The sequence below is a fragment of the Hemicordylus capensis genome, chromosome 2 (assembly GCF_027244095.1).
Source record: "Hemicordylus capensis ecotype Gifberg chromosome 2, rHemCap1.1.pri, whole genome shotgun sequence".
NCBI classification, from domain to species: domain Eukaryota; kingdom Metazoa; phylum Chordata; class Lepidosauria; order Squamata; family Cordylidae; genus Hemicordylus; species Hemicordylus capensis.
In genome coordinates, this window is record NC_069658.1 from 359,974,370 (window position 1) to 359,993,380 (window position 19,011).

The following is a 19,011-nucleotide window of genomic DNA, read 5'->3' on the forward strand; positions in this document are numbered from 1 at the left end:
CATGGAGGCATTCAGTGTGAACATGCACCAAAAGAAAACCCGAGAGCAGAGGGGTGGGACTGCATCCCTCAATGCTGTGAGTGTAATTCGAAGTGGCTTCGCTCAACATTTACAGCGTAGCATGAAGCCATGTGTGAATAACTCCCAGGTGTCAGACTCAGAGAAGAAAGGCAGGCATAGTCAGAAAGATGTTTGCTGGCATGAGCAAAAGGTCAGTTCTCTTTCCACTGCTCCTTACCCAGTATAGAGGTATATGCCAGGAGCACACATACGGTAAAACAATTAGAAAAAATCCCCAAGTTGTGTTTGATTTGCATAATTATCAAACCGTTTTCATTATATGAAGGTTATCTGCCGAGATTTGAGAAATTGGGTTATGCAAGCTTGATTAATTTTTTTAAAAATGATGAAAACACTGGTTTGCAATATTTTTCTGTTTCCCTAGTTCAGTTTCCCTAGAGTATCCCTATTACATGTGTCCACAGCATGTGATTCCTGTTGTAAGCAGCAGATATCTATTTTGGACCATTTCACCATCAAACCAGCAGGAAGCAAGTTTGTTAGTAGTGCAAACAAAACCCTAAATATAAATCTGTTTGGTGGTTAGCCAATACAAGAAAAATGTTTGCTACATAACTCTTTGGCACAGAAAGTGTTTGCTACAGAACTCTTTGGCACTCTTTGTTCCCCAGAAGACAGCACTCACTTTCTGTAGATTTATTTGGAGTTTGCCTTAGACTGACACTGCAGAAGGGCAGACATTCTGAAGCAGGGCCTATCTTGAGCAAAAGACTTTAAATTTTAGGTTTTCTTTAGCTGTGAATAGTTAATAAAATGTTTGTTCTTTGCTGGCCTACTGCCTTATGAAGATAAGATACATAAATGCCCAATTTACAGCCATAAAGGTGATTTTTCTTCTTCTTTTCTTTTTAAAAGTGCTTAAGCTGTTTCCTTTCTAGAAGCAACATTGCCATTATGGTTGTTGTAGATTATGTCTTTGAATGCTAAAACAGAGAAAACTCTTCACAGGTTCAAAAAGCCCCTAAATGGATATAATTTAGATTTAAAAATCTAATTTGCACGTTATATATACTGATTTGCAAAGTATAGTCGTCTTCAGGAATACTTTGAACAAGTAAAATGTTTAACCTTTGCTTTTCAGATAATTGTGTGTTTGTCTTTTTTGGCAATGGATCCAGATAGCTTATTCTCACTTTACTTAGTAGCCCTACAAAGCAGACCAACTAATTTCTTCTGAATTTTCTTTATTCTCTCACTTTTTCTGCATCCATCCTCTTTTTGTGGAGAAAGTTGTTGCCAAGTTAATTAAGCAATTGATTTTACAAGAATTTCACAAGAAGCAAAGTTTAAAGATTTGGAGGTTTTTTTTAAAAAATTCAAAGTACCCTTGAAGAAGAGTGGCTGACATCCAGATTAATTTACTCCTAAGTAGTCCTTTAGACTACTCCCTGAATAGTGCTGTTCAATAAGTTAGTTTGAATGTCAGCCAGTATATTTTGAAATGTGCGTGCATTGGATTTTATTTTATTTTTTTAAAAATCTATAATTTGGATTTTATTGCACTAGTCAACTGACTTCCCTGTGTTTTTGTACTTCATTCCATCCAGCCATCTCTTTCCCCCCTCTTTGTGCCTCTTTGAATGTGTAGGTCTCCTAGCATTTGTGCCTAATTATTAGACCTTATTTGAAGAAACCTGCATTGGATCCCTCAGAGTTAGCTAATTACAGACCTGTTTCTAATCTTCCATGCAGGGGTGAGCAAACGAGTTCAAAGAACCTGCGCTCCTTAGGGGCCCCCAGCTCTACCCTTCCCTATTTTCTTCATTACCTCCCTCACACCGAGGGGCTGCCAGAGAGAGGGATGAACACAGGCCCCCTCTCCCCGAGCTACACCCCTGCTTCCATGGTTGGGCAAGGAGATTGAGCGGGTGCTGGCCTCTCAGCTCCAGGCAGTTTTGGATGATACAGATTATCTAGACCCGTTTCAAACTGGCTTTCAAGCAGGCTGTGGGGTTGAGACTGCCTTTGTTGGCCTGATGTATGATCTCCAACTGGCTTTCAACAGAGGGAGTGTGACTTTACTGCTCCTTTTAGATCTCTCTGCGGCTTTCGATACCATCGACCATGGTATCCTTCTGAGTCTCCTGAGAGGTGTGGAATTGGGTGGTACTGTTTTACGGTGGTTCCGTTCCTACCTCTGGTAGATTCCAGATGGTGTTGCTTGGAGACTGCTGTTCTGCAAAGTAAGAACTAAAGTGTGGAATTCCATACTGTCTCCTATGCTCTAACATCTACATGAAACCACTGGGAGAGATCATCAGGAGATTTGGTATGGGGTATTATCAATATGCTGATGATACCTAGATCTATTTTCCCATGTCGACCTCATCAGGAAATGGCATAACTTCCCTAAATGTCTGCCTGGAGGTGGTAATGGACTGGATTATGGATAACAAACAAGTTGAATCTGAGTAAGATGGAGGTACTGACTGCAAGGGGTTGGGACCCAAGAGATGGTTTAGATCTGCCTGTCCTGGATGGGGTTACACTCCCTCTGAAAGATCAGGTATGTAGCTTGGGAGTGCTCCTGCGTCCAAAACTCTCTCTGGTTTCTAAGGTTGAGTCATTGGCCAGGAGCGCTTTTTATCAGCTTTGGCTGATCATGAGCTGCACCCATTTCTGGAGTTGAATAACCTTTAAACAGTGGTACATATGCTGGTAACCTCCAGGCTTGACTACTGTAATGCACTCTATGTGGGGCTGCCTTTGTATGTGGTCTGGAAACTACAATTGGTACAGAATGCAGCAGCCAGACTAGTCTCTGGGACAACCTGAAGGGACCACATAACACCAATTTTAAAAGAACTGCACCGGCTGCCAGTATGTTTCCGGGTGAAATACAAAGTGCTGATTATTACCTATAAAGCCCTTAAAGGCTTGGGCCCAAGGTATTTAAGAGAGTGCCTTCTTTGTCATGAACCTTGCTGCCTGTGATCTTCTGGAGAGGTCCGGTTATGGTTGTCGCCGACTCATTTGGTGGCGACTCAGGACTGGGCCTTCTCTGTGACTGCCCCAGGGCTTTGGAACATGCTTCCTGTTAAAATATAAAAAAGAGCATTTTTTAAATATAAAAAAGAGCATTTCCATTTTTGATTGCTTTTAGAAAGACTCTCAAGACACACTTGTTTCCACAGGCTTTTAACTGGAATTAATTTTAATAACCTGTTTTATGAGATTGTTTTTATTGTGTTTTGTGGAATTTTAATGTTTTTACTTTTTTATATTGTGTGCTCAATTTTGTATACCGCCTAGAGATGTACATATCAGATGTACATATAAAAATATGATAGTTAATAAGTACATATGCTACTCAGAGGATGCCTTCTACTCCATCTTGATTTGTAATTTGCATACTGCTGCACAATTCCCTAAGGCAATGTTCTCTGTGTCTGCAGAGAAGGGCTCTTGAATCTGTAGGTAGATATGTACCCTGCATAGCTCTCAAAAGTGAATAGCAGGAAATAATTTCAAAGAGGTAGAAACATTTCAGTAGCCAGCCTCCTGTGGTTCACCATTTTCATGAAAGTACCATTTTCAGTTAAAAGGACTTTGTACAATCATGAGACCAGACAGGCCTTATTCACTTTAGGGTATGAGTTAAAATTTCCTGTATATCTGTTAATTCTAGCATTCAGTACCCTGACTTTAGTATCATACATGAATTCTGGACAGCATATGGTAAATTTCCATACAAGTTCTAGTCCCCCCGCCCTTTTTTTATACATTGCTGTCTCCCAGTTGTCATGTCTTAAATGGGTAAAGAGAAGATTTGTGAGAAATCGCTCAAATTCTTAGCTCGGGGGGGGGGGATTGTATTCCTCCTTCATATAGCAATGCAACATGTAAATTCTTGTTGGTGGTAAAATAGTAAATATAGGAAGTTTTGTTAATTAATCACTCTGTAGCAGATGTGCTTCACATGATCTCGTCCTCTTCCCCCCAAAAGCGTTGGTATTGGTGTGTTAAAAATATTCGGCCAATGAAGCTATTTTCTGACGAAGCTTCTTTTTTTGTTTGCCCAGCTGCATGATTTATCCCTATGGGGCAGAATTTGACATAGAGTTCAGCCATTTATTTCTGTTAACTCTTTGTTGGATTGCTGGGTTGGATGTCCAGTTAAAAATGCTAAAATGCAAATGTTGTTGTTGGGGAGTGGGGGACCAGAAGCCTTCTGGAAACCATGAGACAGTGTTGAAAACAGGTTATATAAATGAGATAAATGTAACATGATGAAATAGCTTTGGCCACCTGGAAGGTTTTGCTAGTCTTATAATTAACACTGTTCCCAAAGGGGGTGGCATTAAATTGATAAAACAGCTCCTTAACGGTAGAATACAACATCTGTACTTGGGCATCCTCAGGGGATGTGCAGACAACTGTTTACTTTGTAGGGACAAAGCCCTGTGGAGTCAGTCTCGTGTTTTGAAAATATCAGCAGACTTATAATCAGTTGAAGTGGTGAGGAAATTGCTAAATGTATTAGACGTAGACAATAGCTTCTGACTTATGTGGACCCAGTGCAATCATTGGTACATAATGGGTGTTGGTCTGTTTGCATGATGTTTTCCATGTTTTCTGTGCTCTGTATTGAATTACAAGCCACTTGGCTAAGTCCCATGGCAGGTGCTAGGAGGCGATGTAATTAGCCCATTAAGCTCAGGTAATGTCTTGTAGAGTCAACCAAGTGCATAGAGCAGGCGTATCAGTTGTCACTTTGCTTCAGCAAAAAAAAAGGAAGGAATGTTCTCTTCCCTCCATGGTTCTGGAAAATTGTTTTCCCTTCCCCCTTCCTGAGGAATGAAATCTTTATATAGAGACAAAAATGTTCTAAATGTATGTATTAAAAATACAATTTAAATTTTAAAAATTGCACCACTCTCTGCTGCATAGCTTTCCAAATGTCCACCCAAGGTTAAAAGTCTGTTCTTCGTTCCTCTAAAGTTCTCACTGTGCACTTTGATATTTAACTTCTGGGAACTCAGCACTGTAGTTTTGCTGTGTGTCATTGGCAGATGGTGCTATACCCAAGAGATGGCTGCATTTCAAGGCTAAAGAAAGAGAGTTGTGTGGTCAGTTCATGAAAGCTCCCTTTTCATAGGATTTATAATTACGGTGATGTCAATACCTTCACTTTTAATTAGGAAGTTCAAAGTTAATAGAACTTCCACTCAGGCTGCATACAAATTATAGTTCCTGTGGGACAGTGTAACTTTCTCATTGTGATAGTGGTACTAAGTTCATTCCTGCTTCAAGGGATTGATACTCTGTAGTAGGGTGGATTTGATTTAAATCAAACTGATTTAAATCACAATTTAAATCACGATTTAAATCACTAGCAGGGTGGATAAAAATCAATGATTTTTTTTTAAAAATAAAAAAAATCCGATTTTTTTGATTTTTTTTTAAATCATTGATTTTTATCCACCCTGCTAGTGATTTAAATCATGATTTAAATCAGTTTGATTTAAATCAAATCCACCCTGCTCTGTAGGCATAATAAAGGAGAGGAATTGCCTTATTTCAGAGGTAAAATCTCTGCTCACTCCTTTAAAATGAGCACAAATAGGAGATATTCACTATAGTGCCACATATATGTTTTAGTGCCAGATAAATGTATTTTAAGCAGGGTGGATTTGATTTAAATCAAACTGATTTAAATAACAATTTAAATCACGATTTAAATCACTAGCAGGGTGGATAAAAATTTAAAAAATCCAATTTAAATAAAAAAATCTGATTTAAATCAAAAATATCAATTTTTTTAATTTAAATCGGATTTTTTTATTTAAATTGGATTTTTTTGATTTTTATCCACCCTGCTAGTGATTTAAATCGTGATTTAAATCAGTTTGATTTAAATCAAATCCACCCTGATTTTAAGCAAGGACTTGTTTTTAGTTTTTGAAATGATGGGCCTTTGTTCTGGGAATTTGAAGCCATGGTTGATCGTGGTTTGTTTTACCTAACTGTGGTTTGAAGTAGTCAGAATTTGTACATTTACTTCAAAACAAAAGTAAGCTGTCCCTTTCCTCCTTTCATACATAAAAAAGGAAGATAGGGGAGCGGGGAGCATGCAAGCCCATATTTCCCTTAGGTTCATTCTTATAGTGGGAGGGAAACCATGATTCCTGTTAACTTTTGATAAACAGCCAGTGCTGTTTTCTGCAGACAGTGCTTTGATTTTGATTCCTGCTAGGTTTCTTTTATAGTCATTGTACTAGTTCCTAAACTGAATTATAGTATAAAAAGGTATCACTTTTACAGCACAGTCCTCTATGGATTGTGGTCTTGGCTTTAGCTGTTGTGATGCGACAAACAGGATGCTGCTTAGGCTGCTGAAAGAAAGTCTTTGCAATTGGGACAGGGACAGCCAGCTGTTCCCTTTAAACACTAATGGGGGACTGTCATTGTTCCCGACCTGAAAAATAGCTTTTTATATGATGCAGCTCAGCTGACATAACAGCCACAACAGCAGAAAGAAAAGTTGATGCATTGGTGTGGGGGCTTGTTCGTGTGAGCTTAGCAGCTCATAGACCTGGATAATCAGGTTGGCTTTCCTGAAGAGAAACAGACCACATATGGTTATTTCTCAGGAGCATCTCTCTCTCTGGACATTATGAGATATTTTAAAAAGTAACCACAGCAAGCCCAACCAACAAACCCTTTTTTACAGTGCAGTATTGAATAAATTCAGGAGCAGTTCTGTGGACTTCGCTACAAACCTTATTGCTGCTCCCATATATTATCCCCCCACTCTGAGCTTAAATGGAAGCACTTTACCAGCTGAGGCTGCCTCAGTTACCATACCACACCTAGTGTAGAGCCTAGGGGATGGAACAAAGTCATACCTAAATTCAGACTCTGTACATATTTGAAACATGGAGAATTTGCATTAAAATGTTCTTCCCCGTTCACTTCAGCAATAGTTAAAATACTGCAGTGCCTTGCAAATTACACAAAAAAAGTACTGACATAGCTTTCACCAGAATTTCAGCAGCCATGGCCCCACCTAGATGTTTGAATCAAATGCCAAATTCAGATTTCAAGATCATTGTTGCTTCTTCTTTTTTTTAAAGCATAGTTTAGAAGACAGAGCAAACTTTTTGTGCAAATGGGCAACTGCAGAAACATTTTTGCGCTTTATGGGTTGTTGTTTTTTATGTCATAACTTCTGATTGGATTTCTGATCATGGGTGACTACAGACAACTGCTTAGCACAGAGGCATACTCAGATGCACTCTTTCCCATCTGCCCATGCGCTAAGGAGAATACCCTACCGCCCTGGATTTCTAGTTAGCACGGTAGTAGGGAAAAGGGAAAATTCTCCTCATATGGGCAGATATACAAATCATGTGGTTTTATTCAGCAGAATAAAGAAGAAACTGCAGAATTTCTACTCTGGGGGTAGTTTCCAGATATGTGCCTCCCAACAGGTAGCAATGGCATGTCCCCCCCCCCTTTCTTATGAACATATGTGAAGCTGTGTGATACCAAGTCAAACTAGTGTTCTTATGAATATATATGAAGTTACATTCTGCTGAGTCAGACCATTGGTCCATCTAGCACAGTATTGTCTACGATGACTGGGAGCAGCTCCCCTGGGTGAATACAGGGTCTTTCCCAGCCCTGCCAGGAGATGTGATTGAGCCTGGTGCCTTCTGTGTGCTCCACCACTCAGCTATGGTCCCATCTTTGCAACTTACTGTAAATACTGAAAACCATTTTTGAATCTGGCTTTTAGATTGGCATGCCAGTTTAGAATCTAATAATTTCCCTTTCAAATTCATTATGATAATTTTTGGGAATAAAAGAAATTGTGTGGCATAGTGCAAGATGAACTGCAGAAGCCTGGATAATATCCCAAGCGTATCCTCTTGGTCTGACTTCTAGGTATTGGATCAGAATTCTGCTCTGCCCCCAAAGGTAAAGTTGTGCCATCGAGTCGGTGTCGACTCCTGGCACCCACAGAGACCTGTGGTTGTCTTTGGTAGAATGCAGGAGGGGTTTGCCATTGCCTCCTCCCACGCAGTATGAGATGATGCCTTTCAGCATCTTCTTATATCTCTGCTGCCCGATATAGGGCTCTGCCCACTACACCACTTTTGTTTGGTTAGTATTTAAAGCTAATGTGGTGGTGTTGTTCTATAAGACAATGTCCCATACTTTTGTAAGTCAGTCTATCATCTGTCTTTTCCTGACAAGCATCTGTCTTTTCCTGACCAGGAAAAGTACTGTTTTAATACAGAGAGGGCAGTTCAGGGCAGATGTGTTGGGAAACCCTGCAGTTTTCACCTGGGAGAGAGCTCCCCCTCACCATACCTCCTTCTTCCTAGGAACTGCACATAGAGATGCCACTGCTGTGTCCCCCCCCCCACCCCGTCTTAGAGAATCAGCAGCTACCATTACCTCCCCCCACCCTCATGTCAGCCATGCTTATATGCCTAGACACTGAAAAAAGGGTGGACTAGCATGCCTAGCAGAAAGCAAAGGGTCAAGAATGAATGCGTGCCCAGAGCTGTCAAAGGGGGATTGCTCTGGCTAGATATTTGCACAAGACCTGTCCTGTTCTTCAGAGATCTACACTGCCTAGTAATAAGAACATAAGAACAGCCCTGCTGGATCAGGCCCAAGGCCCATCTACTCCAGCATCCTGTTTCACACTGTGGCCCACCAAATGCCGCTGGAAGCCACAGGTAGGAGTTGAGGGCATGCCCTCTATCCTGCTGTTACTCCCCTGCATCTGGTACTCAGAGGTATCTTGTTGCTTCTGAAGCCGGAGGTGACCTATAGCCACCTAGTAGTAGTGACTAGTAGCCAGAGCAGGCCTAATAATTCTAGGCCTGCTCTCCACCCCTTACCCCACATACCAAATCCTGAAATGGCACCCCTGCCTTAGTGTCCTTGGTTGGCTGTATACTGTATAGAGAATATATTTTTGTAAAGTGACTCCACAAGCCACAGGCATAACTTTAAATTATGTTTTGAACTCATATGTAGCCTTTTTGGAGATTATGCTAAAACTCTGAAATGCCCTAACTGGGGAGGTCCAATGGGATTGTTCTCTTCCCACTTTTAAACAGGTTTTGAAAACTCATTTCCTCATATAGGTTTTGATGTGTAATGTTTACTCTGCTGTCTTGAGTTGTTTTTAGCTTTTATTAGCAAGGTTGTCTGCCATTTTTAAAGTTTTCTTATTGTTGCTGCTTAATTTGTTGTAAGGTAATGTGCTTTGAGTGCAGTTACTGAAGACAAGCAGGGTACACATGAAATAAACTATTAAATAATAATTAACACTACAGTAGTTAACTAATTAACACAACAAGATTATTCAGTAATATCTCTGAAAGTATTACTTGTTATTTACAGTATAAAACTGGAGACAGCGTGGTGTAGTGGTTAGAGTGCTGGACTAGGACCGGGGAGACCCGAGTTCAAATCCCCATTCAGCCATGAAACTAGCTGGGTGACTCTGGGTCAGTCACTGCTCTCTCAGCCTAACCTACTTCACAGGGTTGTTGTGAAAGAGAAACTCAAGTATGTAGTACACCGCTCTGGGCTCCTTGGAGGAAGAGCGGGATATAAATGCAAAAATAACAATAACAATAAAAAGCCTAAAGTTGGTGAGAGAGCCATCCTTGCTCTCATATCAAGGATAGATGTACCTACAATACTTATTTTTATTATTGTTTTTATTAAATTTATACGCCAGTTTTCTCTTTAAAGAAAAAGCACTCAAATCAACAAGTGTCCAGGGTCTATAAGTAAAGTGTGCTGTCAATTTTGTCTCCTGGAGGCCACAGAGCCCTGTGGTTTTCTTTGGAGAGGTTTACCATTACCTCCTCCTGCAAGGTATGAGATGATGTCTTTCAGCATCTTCCTATATCGCTGCTGCCCAATATAGTACCAGCAGGGATTCGAACCAGCAACCTTCTGCTTGTTAGTCAAGCATTTTCCCGCTGCACCACTTAAGGTGATCCAGGGTCTATAATAGGACCAAAAAATTGCATATCCCAAATACAAGTAATGGTGGCACTATCGTACCAGTTCCACCTCTCAAGGGGTGGGGATATTTTTAATTTAATTTAATTTAATTTAATTTAATTTAATTTGTAGTCTAAAGAAGGTATAGTTTATGAAACATTTATCTTTGGCCATATTAATCTGTCTCCCCACAGTATAAACTGAAGAAGATGATAACATATATTGAAAATGCTAGCTTTAGTTTGTTGAGGCTTTCTGCTGATCGCTTCTCGGCCTTTTGGCTGGGAAAGCATTCTCTAAAGTGAATGTTTAGGATCAGGCTATTAGTTTTCCAAGATCGACTTTGTGGCTTTTGGCATGTGATTGTTTTAAAAGGAATAAAGGTATATTGCTTATGTAAGAGCATCCAAGTTAAAAGACAGTGTATAAGACAGTGTAGAAGATCTTGAGAGGAGAGCTGGTCTTGTGGTAGCAAGCATGACTTGTCCACTTAGCTAAGCAGGGTCTGCCCTGGTTGCATATGAATGGGAATCTAGAAGTGTGAGCACTGCAAGATATTCCCCAGGGGATGGAGCCGTTCTGGGAAGAGCAGAAGGTTCCAAGTTCCCTCCCTGGCAGCATCTCCAAGATAGGGCTGAGAGAGATTCCTGCCTGCAACCTTGGAGAAGCCACTGCCAGTCTGTGAAGACAATGCTGAGCCAGATGGACCTATGGTCTGACTCAGTATATGGCAGCTTCCTATGTTCCTATATGGGGACACAGGTTGGCTGTCCAGATTCTCAGGTTTTTTTGCTGTGAGAGAGGTCTGGTATACGCCAGTTGATAACATTCAAAAATAAACCAAACTTTCTTGCCATTACATTCTTCCTGCAATCTCACCTTAAATGTGAGAAGCTTTTAATCCATTGTTGCAGAAGTTCCTTCAGCAGACTAAACATGTCCTAAATGCTTCCCCAAGGGTACTTTGCTTTTGGATAAAGGAGTTTGATGCATTAAAGAAAATAGCTTGATCATCAAAGCCAGTGAAAGTTGTGTTTCCTACTGTGTTTGTTCCAAGGGGGGAAAATGGTGTGATTGGCTTCTGTGTTCTGAAGACTTTTAAAAATATAGATAATTTGTCTATAACAATAATAATTGAAGGACTTTATATAGGAAAGAAATAGTGAATGTGTTTTACAATGGGTTATTAAATATACAAAACTGGGGGGAAAGGAAAGGTGCTGTAGTACTTTATTATAATCTGTAATATATGGAGTGTTTTGAAACTTGCTCTTAAGATCATATTATTCACCTCTTAAAGCCTTTTATCTGCCCTATCATATAGTAAGGATGATTAAAGGATTTCAAGACTGGTGATCTGGGGGTGGGGGAACTAACATCAACTCCTTTGTCACAGACAGATCACTACCTGATAGCGTGTTGACTGTGGCTCCTAAATTCTGTTGGGGTGGGGGACCTATTAGAATCACCTGCCTGAGGAGGAGTCCAGAAGATCTGCTTGGATTCCTGACAGCTCTTGGGAATTTTCTTCAATCGGTCTGCTTATCAAAATCTTGATAGATGTCCAGAAAAAAAGAAAATGACTCTAGTAATTGACATGATTATTCCTAAGTGCCCGCCTCCTCCAGTTCGGATAACCAGGTTTTCTACCTGGTTTACTGGGGAAGTGAGGGTGATGAAATAATTGATACAATTGTTTGTCCCAATCAGTGGCGGAAAGCTCTCAATAAATCCAACCGAGCACAGACTTAAGGCTATTTTAAAGCCTATTCTGTGGTGGTTGTGCTTGTGGCAAAGAACCACGGCTTACCATCATTGCATCCATTGTCTGATGGATCTTTTTTGGGATCAAGGGATCAAAATTGATTCTCATTGATCAAAGTGAGGGGATGGAAGATCACTCAGCTGCCTTTTGTGATGAGTTTTGAGGTACTTTGCAAATAAAGTTGCTCACATTGGTTCTGACTTGGCAGCATATAGTTATTGCAGCTTATTGATGTGTCTTTGGCAGCTGCTCATCCTCTTATTTTGGATACTTTATAGTTTGGACAGTCTGACAAAATGGACAAGATTCTTGGAGGGGTAAGGCCGGTTAAGTCTACCAGAATGGGACTGACCAAGTGGCTGTGGGAAGTCGTGAATGACTTCCTTAGTGATGGCAGAGTGCCATCTAGTCTTAAGGAAGCAGTTTTTTGGCCACTGCTGAAAAAAGCCTTCCCCACTTTCCACTGTTTTGGAGAACTTCTAGTCAGTCTCAATATTCCACTTTTGAGCAAGGTACTCAAGTACATGGTAGCTTCTCAATTCCAGGCTTTCTTGAATGAGACAGATATGTAGATTCATGCTAATCTGGCTTTAGTCCTGGTTTTGGAACTGTGACTGCTGTACTTTGTAAGTTGACATCCTGTTGGACAATTTAGGTCAAGAACTAGATCAAGGGAATACTTCCCTGTTGGTTCTCTTGGACCTCTCAGTGACTTTCAGGGCTATTGAAAGCCACCTCTCCACAGTGCAGATAGGGACACTGTATTTCAGTAGTCACACTCCTTTCTAGAGGGGTGATTTCAAAGGTTGGTCCTGGGTAATTCCTGCTTAATGCCTCAGCCTTTGGCTTAGGATGCCTTACAGGGTTCAGTCTTACCTCCCATGCTTTTAACATCTACATGAAATCACTGGGTGAAGTTGTCTGAGGTTTTGGAGTTGGGTGACACTCAGGTCTATCTCTGCTTTTCAGCATATCCCAGGGAAATTGTTGACATTCTAAACTGGTAATGAACTAGATAAGGGGAAACAATCTTCAGCTTAATCCGAACGAGATGGAGATGCTTCTTGTCAGTAAAACTACCAGTCATAGAACAGAGTTTCAGCTGATACTAGATGAGGTAGCCCCCTACCCCACCCCACCCAAGGCTCAGGCTTGGTGGGATGCTTAGATTTTAGCTGTGACCAGGGGTGCCTTTGCCCGACTTTGGTCTGTGCGCCAACCATGCCAGTTCCTGAGTAGGTTGGCTACCATTATACATGCCTTGGTGACATCATATTTGGATTACTGTAATACATTTTACATGGGGAAACTTTTTGAACAGTATTCAGAAGCTTCAGCTCATCAAGAATGTTGTGGTCCAGTTATGATAGGGGTGGGCTATTGGGACCACATGACTCCCATTTGTAACATCATCTCTGTTGTTAGAATGCTTTGGGGCATAATTCAGAGTGCTGGTTAAAATCTTTAAAGCTCTAAAGATTTTGGGACCAGGATTCTGAAGAACTGCTTTCTCCCATATAAACATGCTTGGTGCAACATCAATGAGGAGGTCCTGCTGTGTGTCCTACCGCTGTCTGATATTCAGTTGGTTTGGACCCGGAGTGGACCTTCTCTGCAGTTGCATCCAGACCCTAACCCTTAACACTGTAGCCTGATAATACTTAATATTAGGACAAGGCATATTTCTTCTGAATTTCCAAAGTAAGTTAACACAAATGAATAGGCTTATTGCAAAACCTCTCTGGTGACAATGGGTATGGAGAAGTTCCACACATGGGTGGATTTGCACAGTTAGTCCAATGCAAGTGTTATGATCATTGCATGGAATACTGCCATTCAGTAAACTTCTTCATGTAGCGAGTATCATTTGCATTAACACAAAGTCAGTATTCTAATGCATATTTAATTGTGATCACAAAATGTGGGCACTGTAATTATTCCAGGTTAACTGCATGCAGTACAGGAGTTGATCATGTATGTATAAAAATAGATGACTAATTTATGGTCTTATTTTGTTACATGTGTAAAGATTTACTTAAGAATTCACTAATGACTTTATTTGTGCTCTTCACTGAGAAATGAACAATATAATTTATTTTGCTATTTTGTTATTTATTTATTTATTTATTTATTTATTTTTGATTTAAAATGCACTTGCAGTTGATTGATGTGGGGCATTTAAAATAATTGGTAGACATCTGGCCCAAATATTTTGTATTATTTTGATATTTGAGCCTTCTGGCAAAAGCAAAAACAGGTATACAAGTTGCCTTTTTAGAAAATAAAATCCAGAGACAGTAGAACTAGAACTAACTTTACTAGAACTAACTTTACTAGAACTAACTTTACTAGAACTAACTGAAGACCACAAAGCAGTGTGGCTGGCTTTCAAGTTTCACATAATTCTTCATCCAGCTTAGTGCTCAACAGCAACAGCAAAATAAAGTGGTGGTGGTGGTGGTGGTGGTGGTGGTGGTGGAGGAGGAGGAGGAGGAGGAGGAGGAGGAGGACGACATGAATGAGCAATCTGCAGTATATATTAGTTTTAAGCTGGTAATTTAAAGTTATTTTCTGACAAATGGCTTAACTGATGGCCAGTGCAAAGGATCATTGTAGGTGGAATCAACATTTAGCGGACAACGAAGCAATGGACATTCTCCCTTTGAAATGGCAAAAGCCAGGAGTTAATTGAATCTGTCTCTAGTAGTGATTGGAACTCATGGGTCTTGCAATGGTTTTTGTTCACGTCTCTGACTCTTAACTGCATTTAGATTATAATCACTGGGCAGCTTGTAGCAGAAGCTGTATAATACCATAGCTTGCCTAGAATGATTTGAGTGTAAGTTAAATGACATGAGGAATGTAATATGTTGCAATCAATTTTATGGTACTATCGCTGACATTGTTTCTACTGATATCTTTTTGCTCTTTGTCCAACTTTTATTTTAGGGACATAAAGCCTGATAACATCTTGCTGGATGAGCATGGTAAGCGCCAATCTTTTCTGACTACAGGAACACCCACACACATGTAGCCATATATTGAAAGGCATAAATAAGACCTCTCTGCAAAGGCATAAATAAGACCTAGACTGCTGGGTGATCATCACAGGCTCTAGCCATATCCTTGTTAGATGGGAAACAAGTTGAGGCAAAGACCTGCTCTCAGCTCTGCATTTCTGTTGAATGGAGGTAGACATACAAGATAGCCCGGTCTTTTGCACGATTTTCTTCATTTACAAATTGTGATACAGCTTTATAAACAAGCACATATTTAATATGTTAGCAACAATCTTGCTTCCCTTCTTAGGAGAACTGTTTAATGTTTGCCTGTTTGCTTTGATGAGGGAAAACCTAATCTTCCTTATTCTCAGGAAACTCCAAGGTAGCATGGGTAACAGCTTTAGGAAATTAAAGGGAAATGTGCTTGAAGATAACCATAAGCACATATGAAATGTTGGACTGCACAAAAAGGCAGGGGCTGGTTCAAACGATGCTGTCCTCTGGCCCTACATATCAAGTGGTTGAAAGCTGGGGCATGCACCTAATACCCAGCACACTATTCCTCTCTGCATACTTGTGGGGGAGGAACATCTGAGCTGCCCCTAATCACTTGTTTTAATTTAAACTACATGAAAAGGACAGTTCGGATGTCCCAACCTCAGAATGAGTGCCCGAGTAGAACGCACTCTGGGTTGGGGGCATAGGACATGTGGTGGATGAGGCTGGCAGAGGGTGTTGTCCAAATCAACCCAGTGGAATTCCCCCTCCCCCCCTCCAGGATATTCAAAAATTCCAGACAGCCCAACCTTGTGCCTGTAACTAAGCCCTACTAAGTTAAAGTCAGTAACTTGGTTTACTGTCAGGTGCATAGGAACACAACCTTCGTTCCACTTGTGGTGCCAGGGAGTACATGCCATTTTCCCTATTAAAACCAGTTTAGGCACATCTGTAAAGGTTCTTTAGAATTGCCTAAGTTCCCATATTGTTGATGCACTATTTGTATCCCAGAATGCATTCCACCAGGTGAGAATATTATATGGTGCAGCAGGGAAGTAACTTGCCTAGGGAGCTAGAAGTTGCTGGTTCAAATCCCCACTGGTATGTTTCCTAGACTATGGGAAACACCTATATCAGGCAGCAGAGATATAGGAAGATGTTGAAAGGCATCATCTCATACTGCGCAGGAGATGGCAGTGGTAAACCCCTCCTGTATTCTACCAAAGAAAACCATGTGCCTCTGTGGGCGCCAAGAGTCAACACCGACTCGACGGCACAACTTTACTCTTATCATTATAGTTGAACAAGTAGGGGACAAATGTCCCTGGACCTCTGAGGGAGGGGGGCACTGACTGGGTGATAGCTTGCTCCTACAGCAAGTATATGAGAGGAAGACAAGGAAGGCAGGGGTTTTGGAAGGCCCAGGGGCCTGTCTTCATTTTTTTGTCCCAGGGCCCACTACAATCTTGCTGCACTTATCCTCTGGGATATTGTATTCTGCTCCACTTTCTAGAGTAGTCTGCTGTATGGTAGAGCGGGGTGGAATGGGCCCTCTTCTAATAATATCCATCTTGACAAAACATTCAAGAGAAGGGATCCAAACTTTCATTTGATGTTATGTGTCCAAATGCCACCATTGTTGGATCATACACCACCCTTATGTTCATTCCACAATCATAGGTTTGGTCAAGGCAGGGAACTGTTGTTGGAAATAGGAACAGATTCAAAGCTTTCTCAATTTGTGATGTGGTTTTTGGGGTGATGTTAAAATTTATTTGGAATTGTCTTTTCTGTATGTGTCCTTGAAATCGGAATCCTTCTAGTTCCTCTTTGCAATTTCTGTTTGTTTCTTCAACCATGGCAGGAGACGTGTGTGATTCCATTCATGCGTGCAAAGAGCCTTTTACCTACAGTTCAATTTTGATTTTTCCCTGAGCCATTGTTTTTGCAGCACCAGTGCCTATATTTAGACAGTTAACAGTGTGCTTGTTTTCCAGTGGCTTCCCCTCCTGGGGGATGGAGTTTCAAAGTAACTCATTCTATTGCACTTTTGCTAGGTTTTATGCAACAGTGTGAGGATCAAAGGAGATTTTGTTAAGCGTTTACTTCAGTGGCATTTTTAACTAGCTTAACTGTGTACAGGATTACAGCCTTAAATTCTGCAGTTTTTACAGATCAATTATGTTCTTAATCTTCTTTACTTTTGTTTGACTTGTTTATAGAATAAGATTCTTTCTCAGTAGATTTGTTATAGCAAAAGTCCAAGATTTGATTATTTATTGACATTCACATATGAATGTTGGCAATCCCAGATCAATTTTGTGAATGACTGAAGATAGTTGTATACCTGTGAATCCTGAATATCCCATTCTGGAAACTGCCATCATTTACCATGTATCATTTCTGGACATTAACAATCTCTCTGGGATTGTCGGCATTTGTGTATGAACATCAACTTTCATCAGATTTCAAACATTACCATTCAAATATACATTGATAGATTATATTTAAAACTGTTTAGAGACAAACTTTCAAATATATTTTCATGCATAAATGCAATAAAAGCACAAACGACTGTCAGAAATTAACAAACACACCTTTCAGGTTACTGAGATCACTTATATAGGAAAATGCCAGCTCCAGGCTAGAGGAAGGCCTTGGGAAGGTGCCCTCTGGTGGGCTCCTTCCTCCACAGGTGGGTGCCCCCAGGGTTCCAAAGTTATGTGGGCAGCAACCACAGTGGGTCTTTGTTCATCTCAGCTGGCTCTCAGTGTAAGCACTGATCTCGGGCATTGTGGGTGAAAAAAAGGCCACCACCAAAATGCCAGCCAAACCCAATCCTCTCCAAGAAGAGGCACCAGCAGTTTTCCTTCCTTCCTTCCTTCCTTCCTTCCGAACAGTTGTGTTGGATTTAATCCTTTTGTGTTCAATCCTTCATTTGACATCATAAGCCTGATCAAAATCACCTCCCCCTCAAGCTGCTGTTTGCCATCTGTATTTTCTCCTTCAGTGCAAACAGCAGCTTGCAAAGTGGGTGATTTTGATCAGGAAACCAGCTTAAGAGGAAACAGTTAAACTTCACCTGGTCTATGATGCTGCTCCAAACAAACTGGTAACCCCCTATGACTACATTTCAATTTTTTTTTAAAGTCAAGAGACCAATAATGGGTTTTCCACCTACCTTATACTTTGTGAATATTGTAAATATTATCTTCTTTATATTTGTTTTTCTTAGACGTACCTGTGGCTAATCCCATGTGTGGCAGCTCTTACGAGAGTTTGGAGAGCCATGGGACGGGCTAGAGAAAAAATATGGCAGCAGTGGTGGTGGCTGGCCGAAGAAGGCGGCAGCGGGTGGGTGGGTGGTCAGCTGCGAGCGGCAGACATGCGAGTGGCCGCAACCGGCAGGCAGCCAGTCAGAGCGGCCGTGAATGGTAGTTGGCTGGCCGGCCGGCCGACAGGCAAGCAGCCAGGAAATGGCAGTGGCGGGCGGATGGTACAAAATAAGATGTGGGCAGGGAAGAAGAAGGCGGCAGGGGGAGATGCAGGCAGGGGGAGAAGAAGATGGGTGGTGAGGAAGAATGCAGCGGGGACGGGCAAGCAAAAAAGTGGCAGTGGGAGGAGAAAGTGGCGGCAGCAAATTGGGGCGCAGATGCTCTGTGCTGGATCAACTAGTTTACACATAATAATATTAAATATTAAAACAAATATCCTAATTGTTAATATCGCAGCTCTGTTACTGCCTCTGTTTCCTGGAGCATTCCCAGACAGGGCTTTTAGGTCACATCTCCACCGGAATGGGGGGGGGGGGTGCATTCACACATCAGCCAGATTTATGCTGAAGTTCGTGCAAGATATTGGGGGATACTTCACACACGATTCGGGTTTTTCATTGCATGTTAGAGCCTAGACCAATTTATGTCTGGGGTAAAAAGAAAAAGAAAAAAAATCCACTTTTTGCATTAGGTGTTTTTTGAGGGGGAGGGGGGTTGGTGTTTGTTTGTTTTTGGTTTGGCAAATTCAGACTTGCAGTAAAGCCTCTTGGTAAACCCATGGTACATCCTGCTGTCTGGGAAAGGTCTTGCTGCTTATTCAGCACGCACTAGATAGTATAATATAGTATGTGGCTAAGGTATGAGTCCTATGCTCAGCATGTGGTGGGAACTGCTTTGAGGACATAGCAAT

General features: G+C 41.1%; 1 protein-coding gene across 9 annotated transcripts in view; it reads left to right on the forward strand.

Annotated features, from left to right (window-relative positions):
* STK32A (serine/threonine kinase 32A) overlaps positions 1 to 19,011 on the forward strand; it is a 144,888-nt gene that overhangs the window by 79,319 nt on the left and 46,558 nt on the right. For all 9 annotated transcript variants that reach the window (XM_053289118.1, XM_053289124.1, XM_053289122.1 and 6 more), the window contains one exon: positions 14,777 to 14,814. In XM_053289118.1, coding sequence (XP_053145093.1) covers positions 14,777 to 14,814 — 38 coding nt within the window. The remainder of the gene's footprint in view (positions 1 to 14,776; positions 14,815 to 19,011) is intronic.